The sequence below is a fragment of the Salmo trutta genome, chromosome 2 (assembly GCF_901001165.1).
Source record: "Salmo trutta chromosome 2, fSalTru1.1, whole genome shotgun sequence".
In the NCBI taxonomy this organism is placed as follows: Eukaryota; Metazoa; Chordata; class Actinopteri; order Salmoniformes; family Salmonidae; genus Salmo; species Salmo trutta.
The window spans coordinates 41,532,042-41,549,683 of record NC_042958.1 but is presented as its reverse complement, the minus strand read 5'-3'; the positions used below and the strand labels follow the sequence as shown (position 1 = coordinate 41,549,683).

At 45.3% G+C, this 17,642-nt stretch overlaps 1 protein-coding gene across 2 annotated transcripts in view; it reads left to right on the top strand.

The window, feature by feature from the left end:
- eif2ak2 (eukaryotic translation initiation factor 2-alpha kinase 2) overlaps positions 1 to 17,642 on the top strand; it is a 37,900-nt gene that overhangs the window by 18,536 nt on the left and 1,722 nt on the right. The window contains exons 10-19 of one of the 2 annotated variants that reach the window (XM_029702082.1): positions 8,103 to 8,199; positions 8,360 to 8,394; positions 8,484 to 8,526; positions 11,161 to 11,237; positions 11,412 to 11,531; positions 12,022 to 12,150; positions 13,139 to 13,337; positions 13,433 to 13,591; positions 14,148 to 14,246; positions 16,216 to 16,278. In XM_029702082.1, the coding sequence (XP_029557942.1) occupies positions 8,103 to 8,199; positions 8,360 to 8,394; positions 8,484 to 8,526; positions 11,161 to 11,237; positions 11,412 to 11,531; positions 12,022 to 12,150; positions 13,139 to 13,337; positions 13,433 to 13,591; positions 14,148 to 14,246; positions 16,216 to 16,278 (1,021 nt within the window). Of the gene's footprint in view, positions 1 to 8,102; positions 8,200 to 8,356; positions 8,395 to 8,483; positions 8,527 to 11,160; positions 11,238 to 11,411; positions 11,532 to 12,021; positions 12,151 to 13,138; positions 13,338 to 13,432; positions 13,592 to 14,147; positions 14,247 to 16,215; positions 16,279 to 17,642 lie in introns of both variants that reach the window. The other variant, XM_029702074.1, reaches the window with a different exon arrangement.

The window sequence follows — 17,642 nt, the reverse complement described above, 5'->3', positions numbered from 1 at the left end:
CATGGCAAGATGGAGGACTATACTCTAACCTCCAGTACATGGTAAGATGGAGGACTATCCTCTATAACCCTCTAGTACATGGTAAGATGGAGGACTATCCTCTCTAACCCTTTCCAGTACATGGTAAGGTGGAGGACTATCCTCTCTAACCTCCTCCAGTACATGGTAAGATGGAGGACTATCCTCTAACCCCCTCCACACATGGTAAGATGGAGGACTATCCTCTAACCCTCTCCAGTACATGGTAAGATGGAGGACTAGCCTCTAACCCCCTCCAGTACATGGTAAGACGGAGGACTATCCTCTAACCCCCTGAAGTACATGGTAAGATAGAGGACTATCCTCTATAACCCCCTCCAGTACATGGTAAGATGGAGGACTATCCTCTAACCTCCTCCAGTACATGGTAAGGTGGAGGACTATCCTCTCTAACCTCCTCCAGTACATGGTAAGGTGGAGGACTATCCTCTAACCTCCTCCAGTACATGGTAAGATGGAGGACTATCCTCTAACCCCCTCCAATACATGGTAAGATGGAGGACTATCCTCAATAACCCCTCCAGTACATGGTAAGATGGAGGACTTTCCTCTAACCCCCTCCAGTACATGGTAAGATGGAGGACTATCCTAAATACCCCCTCCAGTACATGGTAAGATGGAGGACTATCCTCTCTAACCCCTCCAGTACATGGTACGATGGAGGACTATCCTCTAACCCCCTCTAGTACATGGTAGATGGAGGACTATCCTCTCTAACCCCCTCCAGTACATGGTACGATGGAGGACTATCCTCTAACCCCCTCTAGTACATGGTAGATGGAGGACTATCCTCTCTAACCCTTTCCAGTACATGGTAAGGTGGAGGACTATCCTCTCTAACCTCCTCCAGTACATGGTAAGATGGAGGACTATCCTCTAACCCCCTCCAATACATGGTAAGATGGAGGACTATCCTCTATAACCCCTCCAGTACATGGTAAGATGGAGGACTTTCCTCTAACCCCCTCCAGTACATGGTAAGATTGAGGACTATCCTCTCTAACCCCTCCAGTACATGGTAAGATGGAGGACTATCCTCTAACCCCCTCCACACATGGTAAGATGGAGGACTATCCTCTAACCCTCTCCAGTACATGGTAAGATGGAGGACTAGCCTCTAACCCCCTCCAGTACATGGTGAGACGGAGGACTATCCTCTAACCCCCTGAAGTACATGGTAAGATAGAGGACTATCCTCTATAACCCCCTCCAGTACATGGTAAGATGGAGGACTATGCTCTAACCTCCTCCAGTACATGGTAAGGTGGAGGACTATCCTCTCTAACCTCCTCCAGTACATGGTAAGGTGGAGGACTATCCTCTAACCTCCTCCAGTACATGGTAAGATGGAGGACTATCCTCTAACCCCCTCCAGTACATGGTAAGATGTAGACTATCCTCTCCAACCCCCTCCAGTACATGGTAAGATGGAGGACTATCCTCTCTAACCCCCTCCAGTACATGGTAAGATGGAGGACTATCCTCTTACCCCCTGAAGTACATGGTAAGATGGAGGACTATCCTCTAACCCCTTGAAGTACATGGTAAGATGGAGGACTATCCTCTAACACCCTGAAGTACATGGTAAGATGGAGGACTATCCTCTAACCCCCTGAAGTACATGGTAAGATGGAGGACTATCCTCTAACCCCCTCCAATACATGGTAAGATGGAGGACTATCCTCTAACCCCTCCAGTACATGGTAAGATGGAGGACTATCCTCTAACCCCCTCCAGTACATGGTAAGATGGAGGACTATCCTCTAACCTCCTCTAGTACATGGTAAGATGGAGGACTATCCTCTAACCCCCTGAAGTACATGGTAAGATGGAGGACTATCCTCTAACCCCCTCCAATACATGGTAAGATGGAGGACTATCCTCTATAACCCCTCCAGTACATGGTAAGATGGAGGACTATCCTCTAACCTCCTCCAGTACATGGTAAGATGGAGGACTATCCTATTAACCCCCTCCAGTACATGGCAAGATGGAGGACTATCCTCTAACCCCCTCCAGTACATGGTAAGATGGAGGACTATCTTCTCTAACCCCTTCCAGTACATGGCAAGATGGAGGACTATCCTCTAACCTCCTCCAGTACATGGTAAGATGGAGGACTATCCTCTATAACCCTCTCTAGTACATGGTAAGATGGAGGACTATCCTCTCTAACCCTTTCCAGTACATGGCAAGATGGAGGACTATCCTCTAACCCCCTCCAGTACATGGTAAGATGGAGGACTATCTTCTCCAACCCCCTCCAGTACATGGCAAGATGGAGGACTATCCTCTAACCCCCTCCAGTATATTGTAAGATGGAGGACTATCCTCTATGACCCTCTCCAGTACATGGTAAGATGGAGGACTATCCTCTCTAACCCCTCCAGTACATGGTAAGATGGAGGACTATCCTAAATACCCCCTCCAGTACATGGTAAGATGGAGGACTATCCTCTCTAACCCCTCCAGTACATGGTACGATGGAGGACTATCCTCTAACCCCCTCTAGTACATAGTAGATGGAGGACTATCCTCTCTAACCCCCTCCAGTACATGGTAAGTTGGAGGACTATCCTCTAACCCCCTCCAGTACATGTAAGATGGAGGACTATCCTTTAACCTCCTCCAGTACATGGTAAGATGGAGGACTATCCTCTAACCTCCTCCAGTACATGGTAAGATGGAGGACTATCCTCTATGACCCCCTCCAGTACATGGTAAGATGGAGGACTATCTTCTCTAACCCCCTCCAGTACATGGCAAGATGGAGGACTATACTCTAACCTCCAGTACATGGTAAGATGGAGGACTATCCTCTATAACCCTCTAGTACATGGTAAGATGGAGGACTATCCTCTCTAACCCTTTCCAGTACATGGTAAGGTGGAGGACTATCCTCTCTAACCTCCTCCAGTACATGGTAAGATGGAGGACTATCCTCTAACCCCCTCCACACATGGTAAGATGGAGGACTATCCTCTAACCCTCTCCAGTACATGGTAAGATGGAGGACTAGCCTCTAACCCCCTCCAGTACATGGTAAGACGGAGGACTATCCTCTAACCCCCTGAAGTACATGGTAAGATAGAGGACTATCCTCTATAACCCCCTCCAGTACATGGTAAGATGGAGGACTATCCTCTAACCTCCTCCAGTACATGGTAAGGTGGAGGACTATCCTCTCTAACCTCCTCCAGTACATGGTAAGGTGGAGGACTATCCTCTAACCTCCTCCAGTACATGGTAAGATGGAGGACTATCCTCTAACCCCCTCCAATACATGGTAAGATGGAGGACTATCCTCAATAACCCCTCCAGTACATGGTAAGATGGAGGACTTTCCTCTAACCCCCTCCAGTACATGGTAAGATGGAGGACTATCCTAAATACCCCCTCCAGTACATGGTAAGATGGAGGACTATCCTCTCTAACCCCTCCAGTACATGGTACGATGGAGGACTATCCTCTAACCCCCTCTAGTACATGGTAGATGGAGGACTATCCTCTCTAACCCCCTCCAGTACATGGTAAGTTGGAGGACTATCCTCTAACCCCCTCCAGTACATGTAAGATGGAGGACTATCCTTTAACCTCCTCCAGTACATGGTAAGATGGAGGACTATCCTCTAACCTCCTACAGTACATGGTAAGATGGAGGACTATCCTCTATGACCCCCTCCAGTACATGGTAAGATGGAGGACTATCTTCTCTAACCCCCTCCAGTACATGGCAAGATGGAGGACTATCCTCTAACCTCCAGTACATGGTAAGATGGAGGACTATCCTCTATAACCCTCTCTAGTACATGGTAAGATGGAGGACTATCCTCTCTAACCCTTTCCAGTACATGGTAAGGTGGAGGACTATCCTCTCTAACCTCCTCCAGTACATGGTAAGATGGAGGACTATCCTCTAACCCCCTCCAGTACATGGTAAGATGTAGACTATACTCTCCAACCCCCTCCAGTACATGGTAAGATGGAGGACTATCCTCTCTAACCCCCTCCAGTACATGGTAAGATGGAGGACTATCCTCTTACCCCCTGAAGTACATGGTAAGATGGAGGACTATCCTCTAACCCCCTGAAGTACATGGTAAGATGGAGGACTATCCTCTAACCCCCTGAAGTACATGGTAAGATGGAGGACTATCCTCTAACCCCCTGAAGTACATGGTAAGATGGAGGACTATCCCCTCTAACCCCCTCCAATACATGGTAAGATGGAGGACTATCCTCTAACCCCTCCAGTACATGGTAAGATGGAGGACTATCCTCTAACCCCCTCCAGTACATGGTAAGATGGAGGACTATCCTCTAACCTCCTCCAGTACATGGTAAGATGGAGGACTATCCTCTAACCCCCTGAAGTACATGGTAAGATGGAGGACTATCCTCTAACCCCCTCCAATACATGGTAAGATGGAGGACCATCCTCTATAACCCCTCCAGTACATGGTAAGATGGAGGACTATCCTCTAACCTCCTCCAGTACATGGTAAGATGGAGGACTATCCTATTAACCCCCTCCAGTACATGGCAAGATGGAGGACTATCCTCTAACCCCCTCCAGTACATGGTAAGATGGAGGACTATCTTCTCTAACCCCTTCCAGTACATGGCAAGATGGAGGACTATCCTCTAACCTCCTCCAGTACATGGTAAGATGGAGGACTATCCTCTATAACCCTCTCTAGTACATGGTAAGATGGAGGACTATCCTCTCTAACCCTTTCCAGTACATGGCAAGATGGAGGACTATCCTCTAACCCCCTCCAGTACATGGTAAGATGGAGGACTATCTTCTCCAACCCCCTCCAGTACATGGCAAGATGGAGGACTATCCTCTAACCCCCTCCAGTATATTGTAAGATGGAGGACTATCCTCTATGACCCTCTCCAGTACATGGTAAGATGGAGGACTATCCTCTCTAACCCCTCCAGTACATGGTAAGATGGAGGACTATCCTAAATACCCCCTCCAGTACATGGTAAGATGGAGGACTATCCTCTCTAACCCCTCCAGTACATGGTACGATGGAGGACTATCCTCTAACCCCCTCTAGTACATAGTAGATGGAGGACTATCCTCTCTAACCCCCTCCAGTACATGGTAAGTTGGAGGACTATCCTCTAACCCCCTCCAGTACATGTAAGATGGAGGACTATCCTTTAACCTCCTCCAGTACATGGTAAGATGGAGGACTATCCTCTAACCTCCTCCAGTACATGGTAAGATGGAGGACTATCCTCTATGACCCCCTCCAGTACATGGTATGATGGAGGACTATCTTCTCTAACCCCCTCCAGTACATGGCAAGATGGAGGACTATCCTCTAACCTCCAGTACATGGTAAGATGGAGGACTATCCTCTATAACCCTCTCTAGTACATGGTAAGATGGAGGACTATCCTCTCTAACCCTTTCCAGTACATGGTAAGGTGGAGGACTATCCTCTCTAACCTCCTCCAGTACATGGTAAGATGGAGGACTATCCTCTAACCCCCTCCAATACATGGTAAGATGGAGGACTATCCTCTATAACCCCTCCAGTACATGGTAAGATGGAGGACTTTCCTCTAACCCCCTCCAGTACATGGTAAGATTGAGGACTATCCTCTCTAACCCCTCCAGTACATGGTAAGATGGAGGACTATCCTCTAACCCCCTCCACACATGGTAAGATGGAGGACTATCCTCTAACCCTCTCCAGTACATGGTAAGATGGAGGACTAGCCTCTAACCCCCTCCAGTACATGGTAAGACGGAGGACTATCCTCTAACCCCCTGAAGTACATGGTAAGATAGAGGACTATCCTCTATAACCCCCTCCAGTACATGGTAAGATGGAGGACTATCCTTTAACCTCCTCCAGTACATGGTAAGGTGGAGGACTATCCTCTCTAACCTCCTCCAGTACATGGTAAGGTGGAGGACTATCCTCTAACCTCCTCCAGTACATGGTAAGATGGAGGACTATCCTCTAACCCCCTCCAATACATGGTAAGATGGAGGACTATCCTCAATAACCCCTCCAGTACATGGTAAGATGGAGGACTTTCCTCTAACCCCCTCCAGTACATGGTAAGATGTAGACTATCCTCTCCAACCCCATCCAGCACATGGTAAGATGGAGGACTATCCTCTCTAACCCCCTCCAGTACATGGTAAGATGGAGGACTATCCTCTAACCCCCTCCAGTACATGGTAAGATGTAGACTATCCTCTCCAACCCCCTCCAGTACATGGTAAGATGGAGGACTATCCTCTCTAACCCCCTCCAGTACATGGTAAGATGGAGGACTATCCTCTATGACCCCCTGAAGTACATGGTAAGATGGAGGACTATCCTCTAACCCCCTCCAATACATGGTAAGATGGAGGACTATCCTCTAACCCCCTGAAGTACATGGTAAGATGGAGGACTATCCTCTAACCCCCTGAAGTACATGGTAAGATGGAGGACTATCCTCTAACCCCCTCCAATACATGGTAAGATGGAGGACTATCCTCTATAACCCCTCCAGTACATGGTAAGATGTAGACTATCCTCTCCAACCCCCTCCAGTACATGGTAAGATGGAGGACTATCTTCTCTAATTGTCACAGGATCCAACAAAAGTGGCGCCCCTCCTCGGTCGGGCAGCGCTCGGCAGTCGTCGTCGCCGGCCTATTAGCTGCCACCGATCGTTGTTTCTGTGTCGTTTAGTTTTGTCTGTCTGTTCCGCACCTGTTTTGTGTATGTCATTAGTGGGGACTTATTTAATGTGTGTTTTCAGTTGGGATTTTGTGCGGGATTCTTTATTGTCCACGTTGTGTGATCGACAGTTTTTTTTGTAGAAGGATTTACCGGGCTGCGCTCCTTGCCTTAGGAATTATATTTTGTGCTGTACGGGTGCAGTTAACAAATACTGGAACTTTGTATAGCGCCCTGTGCTTTTCGGCGTGTGTGTGAGTAAGGATTATTAAAAGACACTCACCTCCAGCACCTCTGTCTCCTGCACTTGATTCCACCTATCAGCCAGTCCAAGTCCGACGTGACACTAATCCCCTCCAGTACATGGTAATATGGAGGACTATACTCTAACTCTCTTCCGGTACATGGTAAGATGGAGGACTTTCCTCTAACCTCCTCCAGTACATGGTAAGATGGAGGACTATCCTCTAACCTCCTCCAGTACATGATAAGATGGAGGACTATCCTCTATGACCCTCTCTAGTACATGGTAAGATGGAGGACTATCCTCTCTAACCCTTTCCAGTACATGGCAAGATGGAGGACTATCCTCTAACCCCCTCCAGTACATGGTAAGATGGACTATCTTCTCTAACCCCCTCCAGTACATGGCAAGATGGAGGACTATCCTCTAACCCCCTCCAGTATATTGTAAGATGGAGGACTATCCTCTATAACCCTCTCCAGTACATGGTAAGATGGAGGACTATCCTCTCTAACCCCTCCAGTACATGGTACGATGGAGGACTATCCTCTAACCCCCTCTAGTACATGGTAGATGGAGGACTATCCTCTCTAACCCCCTCCAGTACATGGTAAGTTGGAGGACTATCCTCTAACCCCCTCCAGTACATGTAAGATGGAGGACTATCCTCTAACCTCCTCCAGTACATGGTAAGATGGAGGACTATCCTCTCTAACCCCCTCCAGTACATGGTAAGATGGGGGACTAACCTCTCTAACCTCCTCCAGTACATGGTAAGATGGAGGACTATCCTCTCTAACCCCTCCAGTACATGGTAAGATGGAGGACTATCCTCTCTAACCCCCTCCAGTACATGGTAAGATGGAGGACTATCCTCTCTAACCCCCTCCAGTACATGATAAGGTGGAGGACTATCCTCTAACCCCCTCCAAGGTATGGAGCAACACTGTCTGGGTGCAGCTCTACTGAAAATAAAACATCATTTGGAATTGAATATCAGTGTGAAAACCATGAAAGCCTTAGACTGAAGGTGTTTTCTTACGTCTATTGTGACAGCAAATCAATCAATTTCCTTTGAAGATGGACAATAAAGTATATTTTCTATTCTATTCTCCCAGTGAATCCCAGGATGCAACACCATCATCCCTGAGTATCGCAGGAAGTACCAGTGAATCCATCATATTCGCAGACTCCGTTAACGTCAGCTCCCCCAAGGTTCAGATCCTCTTATTGTTGCTATAGCTTCAGCTAAACGATTCACAGGATGCGAGCAGTGATACTGTCAACATAAACACGTATTGTTTCTTTAAGCATGGTGTAAGACATTGGGTATTCTTGTGACAGCAAATCAATATCTGTTCTATTCTATAAGCAGGACGAAAGCCCTGTAAATGTGAAGCCTAAAATAAGGTAAGCCCCAATTCAAGACTCTTCTTTCAAGATGAAGTTGTTTTTATTCTCCAACACCTGGACTATCTGACCTCTGACCTCCACTTTAGATTAGCAGCTAACTTCCAGATGTCACCGGTCAAGACCAAACAGGTACTAGTCTCCGAGATACTAAATAAACCCTTCTGAGAAAAGTATGACTTGATTGATTGATTGGTAGATTGGTTGATTGATTTCATTGATTTGACAGAGATAAAAGGCCACTGACCTGTTTCCTGTGTGGTCCAAGGTTAAAATTATTATCTTGATTATACACTTACTTACAGTTGTGGTCAAATGTATTGGCACTTTTCTTAAATCATTCCAAATTCTTCTTTAAATAAGTAAAAAATAGAAAAATAACATTTACATTACATTTACGTCATTTAGCAGACGCTCTTATCCAGAGCGACTTACAAATTGGTGCATTCACCTTATGATATCCAGTGGAATAACCACTTTACAATAGTACATCTATATCTTTTGGATCCTTAAAGGCACCCACCATTTCTTTGGGGGGGTTAGAAGGATTACTTTATCCTATCCCAGGTATTCCTTAAAGAGGTGGAGTTTCAGGTGTCTCCGGAAGGTGGTGATTGACTCCGCTGTCCTGGTGTCGTGAGGGAGCTTGTTCCACCATTGGGGTGCCAGAGCAGCGAACAGAATAACTATTGTATTTTTGTAAATGTCGCTTTAAAAAATATATATATGGTATATTATTGGCACCTTTGAGTTAGTACTTGGTTACACAGGCTTTGGCTAAGATAACTGCAGACAAACTTATTGTAGGCATCAATGAGCTTGCTGCATCTTTATACTGGCAATTTGGCCCACTCTTCAGTGGCAACCTGCTCTAATTCTTCAACGTTTGAGGACTTTCCTCTGCCAACTGCTCTTTTCAGATCTCGCCATTGGTTCTGAATGTGATTCAGGTCTGGACTCTTCACTGGTCACTCCAGAACCTTTGAACATCTCTTCTGTGCTTTTTGACGTGTGTTTGATGTGTGTTTGCGGTAGTTGTCCTGCTGGAAGACCCACAACCTTCAATGGAGACCTCAGTTTTTGGACACTGGGTTAAACATTGGACTCCAAAATACCTGATAATCTGCTGCGTTAATGATGCCTTGCACACGTTCAAGGCCCCCAGTACCAGAGGTAGCAAAGCATTTTCTGTAATGTAAAAAAAAAAATCAATTAACAAGATGTAGAGACCAAACAGTCATTTCAATTTCAACTTATTTGACAAGATATAGGATAATATTTAAGAAAAGTGCAAGGATGCCAATATATTTGGCTGCAACTGACTATCTGATTACTGTTATGGTAACAGAAACACAACCACAAGTTTGATCTTGGAGCAGTTTGTTGTAGAGGCTACTCTATAAAGATACTATATAGCAGGGATGGGCAACTAGCGCCTTTTGAAGGCACTCGGATCAAAAAAGTATTATTAGTGAATTTTTTATCTTTATTTAACTAGGCAAGTCAGTTAAGAACAAATTCTTATTTTCAATGACGGCCTACCGGGGAACAGTGGGTTAACTGCCTTGTTCAGGGGCAGAACGACAGATTTTTACCTTGTCAGTTCGGGGATTCGATCTTGCAACCAGTCCGGTTTCTAGTCCAACGCTCTAACCACTAGTCTACCTGCCGCCCCGAATGCAACTGGGGTCTCAATTTACTAGAATAGTAGAATACACAAGGTGCAATTTCTGCATTTGGTTGTGCGTCAGCAGTTCTACTCGTCATGTCAGTCACTGATAGTCAGTCAATGTCAGCTAACATTTTTTAGATTGCTAAGTTAGTTTAGCGGGCCAGCGATCTAAAGTTGTTATCATGGTTGAATTACCGTCCGTTGGGCCCCCATTGATTTTGTTAGTCAATCTCACTCAGATATCATATTGAAAACTAAAAAAAAAAAGCAAAAACATTTTTTTTTTAATTTGAGCAAATTTATACAAAATAAAAAACGGATATCAGATTTACATAAGTATTCAGACCCTTTACTCAGTACTTTGTTGAAGCACCTTTGGCAGCGATTACAGCCTCGATTCTTCATTTGTATTGTAACGGCCGTCGTCAGAAAGAGACCAAGGTGCAGTGGAGGATGTGTTCATCATAACGGATTTTAATCAACGAACGAACACTACAAACAAAACATGAAAAGAAACGACAGCCAACAGTTCTGTCAGGATTAACAAAAACCTAGACAGAAAATAATCACCCACAAACCCCAAAGGAAAACAGGCTGCCTATGTATGACTCTCAATCAGCAACAACGATCTACAGCTGCTCCTGATTGAGAGCCACACACGGCCAAACCAAAAGAAACAAACCAACATAGAAAAATAAACATAGAATGCCCACCCATGTAACACCCTGGCCTAACCAAAATAGAGAACAAAAAACCCTCTCTATGGCCAGGGCGTTACAGGTATGGTGCTACAAGCTTGGCACACCTGTATTTGGGGACTTTTGGGATATTTTATCTTCTCCCGGACAATTGGGTTGTGCCAATTTAATTTAGCAGCTTCTCTATTTTCTTTAACGGCCAAAAGATGGCTATTACCGACTAACGGAAACCTTACGGATGTGGGTACCCAGACCTGCGAGCAACTGCTGCCCCTCATGATGAGTTCAGATTTATTGTGGCCCCCTCACCCATCAAAGTTGCCCACCCCTGCTGTTGAGGATATATGGACTGCAGTATTAAATGTTGATTGAGTGTTTGTCATTGTTTTTTTAAAGGAAGGTCCCAATTTAAAAGGCAACGATCTAGGAACCTTGTCAAGTGGAAGGACATCCAACCAACCAGTTATATCTAGGTACATTATCAGCATGACAACGATACTCATTTATCTACCCCACATTTTAATGTAGAAAGTAGATGACATACTGAAATCTATTGATGATGGAATACTAACCATCTATGATACTGATCACAATACAGTTTGATCATGTTGATGGATTGATTATTTAAATATGGTTTATTTTCTCAGGTTTTTATCAGAGTTCGATTCAATAGAGAATATTGGCAAAGGAGGCTTTGGCCACGTTTATAAGGCGCGACGGAAACTGGAGCAGAAGTTTTTTGCCGTGAAGATAGTGCGGAGTAAAGGGTAAGTAAATTATGTTCTATTGCAGCCGGCCGTGACCGGGAGGCCCATGGGGCGGCGCACAATTGGCCCAGCGTCGTCTGGGTTAGGGAGGGTTTGGCCGGCAGGGATATCCTTGTCTCATCGCGCACTAACGACTCCTGTGGCGGGCCGGGTGCGTGCACGCTGACCAGGTCGCCAGGTGTACGGTGTTTCCTCCGACACATTGGTGCGGCTGGCTTCCGGGTTGGAAGCAGTGCGGCTTGGTTGGGTTGCGTTTCGGAGGACGCACGGCTCTCGACCTTCGCCTCTCCCGAGTCCGTACGGGAGTTGCAGCGATGAGACAAGACTGTAACTACTACTAATTGGATACCACGAAATTGGGGAGAAAAAAGGGGTAAATTATTATTTTTTGGGGGGTTCTGTTACTTTAGCAATCGAAGTAAGATTTTTCACTCAATGCAGCCGCTGCATAATATTCAACACAGTGATTTTACTGTGACTCTTTCCTCAGGAAAGCTAAGCGGGAGGTTGGTGCCTTAGCAGACCTTCAGCACCCCAACATAGTGCGTTACTACACCGCCTGGCTGGAGGACACCGCGTACCGATGTGACACCGCCTCTGAGAGCGACACCATTTCAGAGTAACATTATTACTACTGTCCCTGTCCTATTGCATTGTGGGATGTTATGGAATAATGACATTTTACTAGAAGAACATTTTTACGTTTACATGTTAGTGTTACGTTCCCCAGCAGGAAAACCAATAATGTCACTCAAACCGATGGGGGAACTAACACAGAGTCACTGACAACAAATTAAATGAATCAGGTGGGGTTTTAGGAGGGGTTTTGAAATGCACTCATGGGGGTGTCCACTGTAAGGTGACTAGCAATAACAGCTGGGACCTAAGAGGGACCCACCATGAGCTGGGACCTAAGAGGGACCCACCATGAGCTGGGACCTAAAAGGGACCCACCATGAGCTGGGACCTAAAAGGGACCCACCATGAGCTGGGACATAAAAGACACCCACCATGAGCTGGAAGGTGGGACCTAAAAGACACCCACCATGAGCTGGAACCTAAAAGGGACCCACCATAAGCTGGGACCTAAAAGGGACCCACCATGAGCTGGGAGCTGGGACCTAAAAGGGACCCATCATGAGCTGGGATCTAAAAGGGACCCACCATGAGCTGGGACCTAAAAGGGATCCACCATGGGCTGGGACCTAAAAGACACCCACTATGAGCTGGGACCTAAAAGGGACCCACCATGAGCTGGGACCTAAAAGGGACCAACTGGGAGCTGGGACCTAAAAGGGACCCACCATGAGCTGGGACCTAAAAGGGACCCACCATGAGCTGGGACCTAAAAGACACCCACCGCTCTACGTGCTAACGAGCTATAAGTGCTAAAGTCCAACCTCAAAACATAAATAGAAAAAACATTATCTCGAGGGATTTAATCAGTGTATTCAACTAAGGTAGTTAAATTACCCCATATTGTAGTCATATTTTCCCTTTTATATGTATAAGTTGTTGCTCCCATTTCAGTAAGGTCGTTCCCATTTCAGGTAATTTCACCAACAAACTGAAAGCAGGATATTGTTTTTTACTTCCTGCTGCTTTAGTTCAGGTAGCAGTTCGTCCTCTGAGTTCCTGTACATCCAGATGGAACTATGTGACAAGAGGACTCTAAAAGTGTGGATCGACGAGAGGAACGCTCATCGGAAACCCAAACGCAGGGAGGAGAGTCTATCCATCACCCAGCAGATAGTAAACGGAGTGGAATACATCCACTCCAAGAAACTCCTACACAGAGACCTAAAGGTAGGTTGTCACAATTTACTACTTATCCTCGTCCATCACAGGTTTATGACCGGTGGTTTTGGACATATTCATATTTGAACTTCTTCTTCTTCTAGCCTGCTAACATCATGTTTGGTATGAGTGACGGAGAGGGGAAGGGAGAGGTAAAGATCGGGGACTTTGGTCTGGTGACGGCAGAAGATAACGACAACGATGAAAACCTGCTGGAGAGAACGAAAAAGACAGGAACCATGTCTTACATGGCCCCTGAACAGGTAAATGTAAACGCACACTGTATAGCTTCAAAACATGGTTAAAACAATATTTGGGATGGTCAGTCCTTGTATCTATAGCTCTGTCTATGAATTTGAGAGAGGTTCCATTTAGGCGTATCCCTCAGCTTTTTACCAAAACACTTTTTACCAGACACTTTGTTATTGTTTTAACTGCAGATTGACCCTGTAGCCCTTTCCTGCAGTCAAATGACAAAATCGCCCTCTAGTGGCCTCATAGGTGGAATGTTATTAATATTTTTCATAATTATATAATTCATAAACATTTCTTTTTTTTAAACACCATAAATCCGGTGTTTCAATGTCAAATGGTTTCGTTATATTTCAGTGTTCTGTGATGTGTATATAACGTGTAATATTGGGATGCAAACTCAAAATGTAATACATTTCAACTATATATCTGAAATGGTACAAGACCATAGCCATGTGTGTGAGGTGTATACTTTTGTTTCAAAGTGGATTTGTTTAAGATTACCAAGAATCACTGCAGTAAAAGATTAAACATTTTTTAGTTTAAATGTCCAATGTGTGTCAACAGAGGAACCAGACCTCCTATGACAGAAAGGTGGACATCTTTGCTTTGGGTCTGATCTACTTTGAACTGCTCTGGAACCTATCTGGAATGGAGAAAGCAAAGGTGACTGTGACAATGACTTTGATGGAAGGAATGAAGGAAAGATTAAGATAGTAGATAACACTGTCATGAAGGGTCTACAATGCCTTAACAAAGTATTCACACACCTGGACTTTTCCCACATTTTGATGTGTTACAGCTTGAATTTAAAATTGATTAAATGTAATTTAGTTTTTTGTAGCTTGATTTTGTGCCACTGATCTACACACAATACCCCATTATGTCAAAGTGGAATTATGTTTTTAGAAATGTTTACAAATTAATTAAAAATGTAAAAGCTGAAATGTTTTGAGTCAATAAGTATTCAACCCCTTTGTTATTGCAAGCCTAAATAAGTTCAGGAGTAATCATTTGCTTAACAAGCCACTTGATTTTTAAATGTGGACACCATCTCTATACCCCACACATACAATTCTCTGTAAGGTCCCTCAGTTGAGCAGTGAATTTCAAACACAGATTCAACCACAAAGAACAGGGAGGTTTTCTAATGCCTCGCAAAGAAGGGCACCTATTGGTAGATGGGTAAACATAAAAAAGCCGACATTGAATATCCCTTTGAGCACGGTGAAGTTATTAATTACACTGGTGTATTAATACACCCAGTCACTACAAAGATACAGACGTCCTTCCTAACTAAGTTGCCGGAGAGGAAGGAAACCTCTCAGGGATTTCACCATGAGGCCAATGGTGACTTTAAAACAGTTACAGAGTTGAATGGCTGTGATAGGAGGAAACTGACGATGGATCAACAACATTGTAGTTACTCCACAATACTAACCTAAATGACAGAGTGAAAAGAAGGAAGCCTGTACCGAAAATAAATATTCCAAAACATGCATCCTGTTTGCAACAAGGCACTAAAGTAATACTGCTAAAAATATGGCACTATTTGTCATGAATACAAAGTGTTATGTTTGGAGCAACTCCAACACAACACATTACTGAGTACCACTCTTCATATTTTCTAAAATGTTGGTAACTGCGTCATGTTATGGGTATGTTTATCAGCAAGGGAGTTTTCAGGATATATTTTTTTTTAACCTTTAGTTAACTAGGCAAGTCAGTTAAGAAAAAATACTTATTTACAATGACAGCCAACCCCGGCAAAACACGGACAACGCTGGGCCAATTGTGCGCCGCCCTTTTGGGACTCCCAATCGCAGCCGGATGTGATGCAGCCTGGATTTGAACCAGGGACTGCAGTGATGCCTCCTTGCACTGAGATGCAGTGCCTTAGACCGAGATGCAGTGCCTTAGACCGCTGTGCCACTCGGGAGCCCAAAAGAGCTAAATCCTAGAGGGAAAACCTGGTTCAGTCTGCTTTCCAACAGACACTGGGAAATTAGTTCACCTTTCAGCAGGACAATAACCTAAAACACAAGGTAAAATATACACTGGAGTTGCTTACCAAGACAACATTGAATGTTCCTGAGTGGCCTAGTTACGGTTTTGACTTAAATCAGCTTGAAAATATATGGCAAGACTTGAAAATGGCTGTCTAGCAATGATCATCAACCAAGTTCACAGAGCATGAAGAATTTTTTAAAAGAATAATGGGCAAATATTGTACAATCTGGGTGTGGAAAGCTCTTAGAGACTTACCCAGAAAGACTCAGCTGTAATCACTGCTAAAGGTGATTCTAACATGTATTCACTCAGGGGGTTGATTACTTATGTAATCAAGATATACTAGTGTTTTATTTTCCATTCATAAAAAAAACTATTTTTGAATTCTTCCTCTTTGACATTACAGAGTATTTTGTTTAGATCGTTAACAACAAAAAATGATGATTAAATCCATTTTAATCCCACTTTGTAACGCAACAACACATAAAAAAGTCAAGGGGTGTGAATACTTTCTGAAGGCACTGTATGTCAATGACTTTGATGTAGTAATACTCCTGAACTGTAATGGGCTGTAGGCCTGCAACCAGAATGCACCATATCATCACTGTGTGTATTTCTTGTTTAGGTCTGGAATGATGTCAGAAGCCAGAGGTTTCCTCAACAGTTCAACACACAGTTCACCTTAGAGGTAAACATACATGTATTTGGTTGAAAACACATTTTACAACTTGTCAAAAAAGTGTGGATGCTGTGTGTGTGGTTGTGTTACAGAACAAGGTGATAGAGTGGATGCTGTGTGTGGTTGTGTTACAGAACAAGGTGATAGAGTGGATGCTGTGTGTGGTTGTGTTACAGAACAAGGTGATAGAGTGGATACTGTGTGTGGTTGTGTTACAGAACAAGGTGATAGAGTGGATGCTGTTGTCACGCCCTGACCTGAGAGAGAGGGTTTGTTTCTCTATGTGGTTAGGTCAGGGTGTGGGGTGGGCATTCTATGTGTTGTATTTCTTTGTGTTGGGCCGAGTATGGTTCCTAATCAGAGGCAGCTGTCTATCGTTGTCTCTGATTTGGAATCATACTTAGGTAGCCTTTTCCCCACCTGTGTTTGTGGGTTATTATTATTTTATGTGTGTGTACGCCACAGTTGCGTTACGTTTCTTGCTGTTTACCTGTTTACTGTTTTGGTTCGGTTTTCTTCAAATAAAGATGTGGAATTACCGGCACGCTGCGCCTTGGCTCATATATGACAGGGAATTTGAAGACAGAGAACGTGACAGAATAACCCACCACAAGAAGGCCAAGCAGCATGCGCTGACTGGGAAGACGAGCTGGACCGGGGAGAATCAACAACAGAAGCCCGAGAGGCAGCGGCAAAAACATTTTGGTGGGGGCACACGGGGAGATTGGCGAAGTCGGGGTTGAGACCTGAGCCAACTCACCGTGCTTACCGTGGGGAGCGAGTGACCGAGCAAGCACCGTATTATGCGGTAATGCGCACTGTGTCGCCAGTGCGCACTCACAGCCCGGTGCGCTCGGTGCAAGCTCCTCACAGTTGCCGTGCTAGAATTGGCCGTGAGCGAGGAAGAAGTGTGCCTGCTCAGCGTTCCTGGTCTCTAGTGCGTCTCTTCGGCCCAGGTTATCCTGCGCCAGCTCTACGCACGGTACCCCCAATTCATCAGCACAAACCTGTTCGTCCTGTGCCGGCGCTCCGCCCTTGCTGGGCAAAAGTCAACATCGAGCCAGGACGGGTTGTGCCAGCCCTAAGCGCCAGACCTCCAGTGCGCCTCCAAGGCCCAGTTTACCCTGTGCCTGCTCCGCACAATCTCCCTCCAGTGCGCCACCATAGCCCAGTACGTCCTGTGCCTGCTCCGCGCACTCTCCCTCCTGTGCGCCACCATAGCCCAGTACGTCCTGTGCCTGTTCCTCGCACTCTTCCTCCAGTAAGTCTCCATAGCCCAGTACGGCCGGTGCCTGCTTTGAGCACGCGGTCCTCAGTGTGTCTCCCCAGTCTGGTGAGACTGGTTCCAGCTCCCCGTAGGAAGCCTCCAGTGA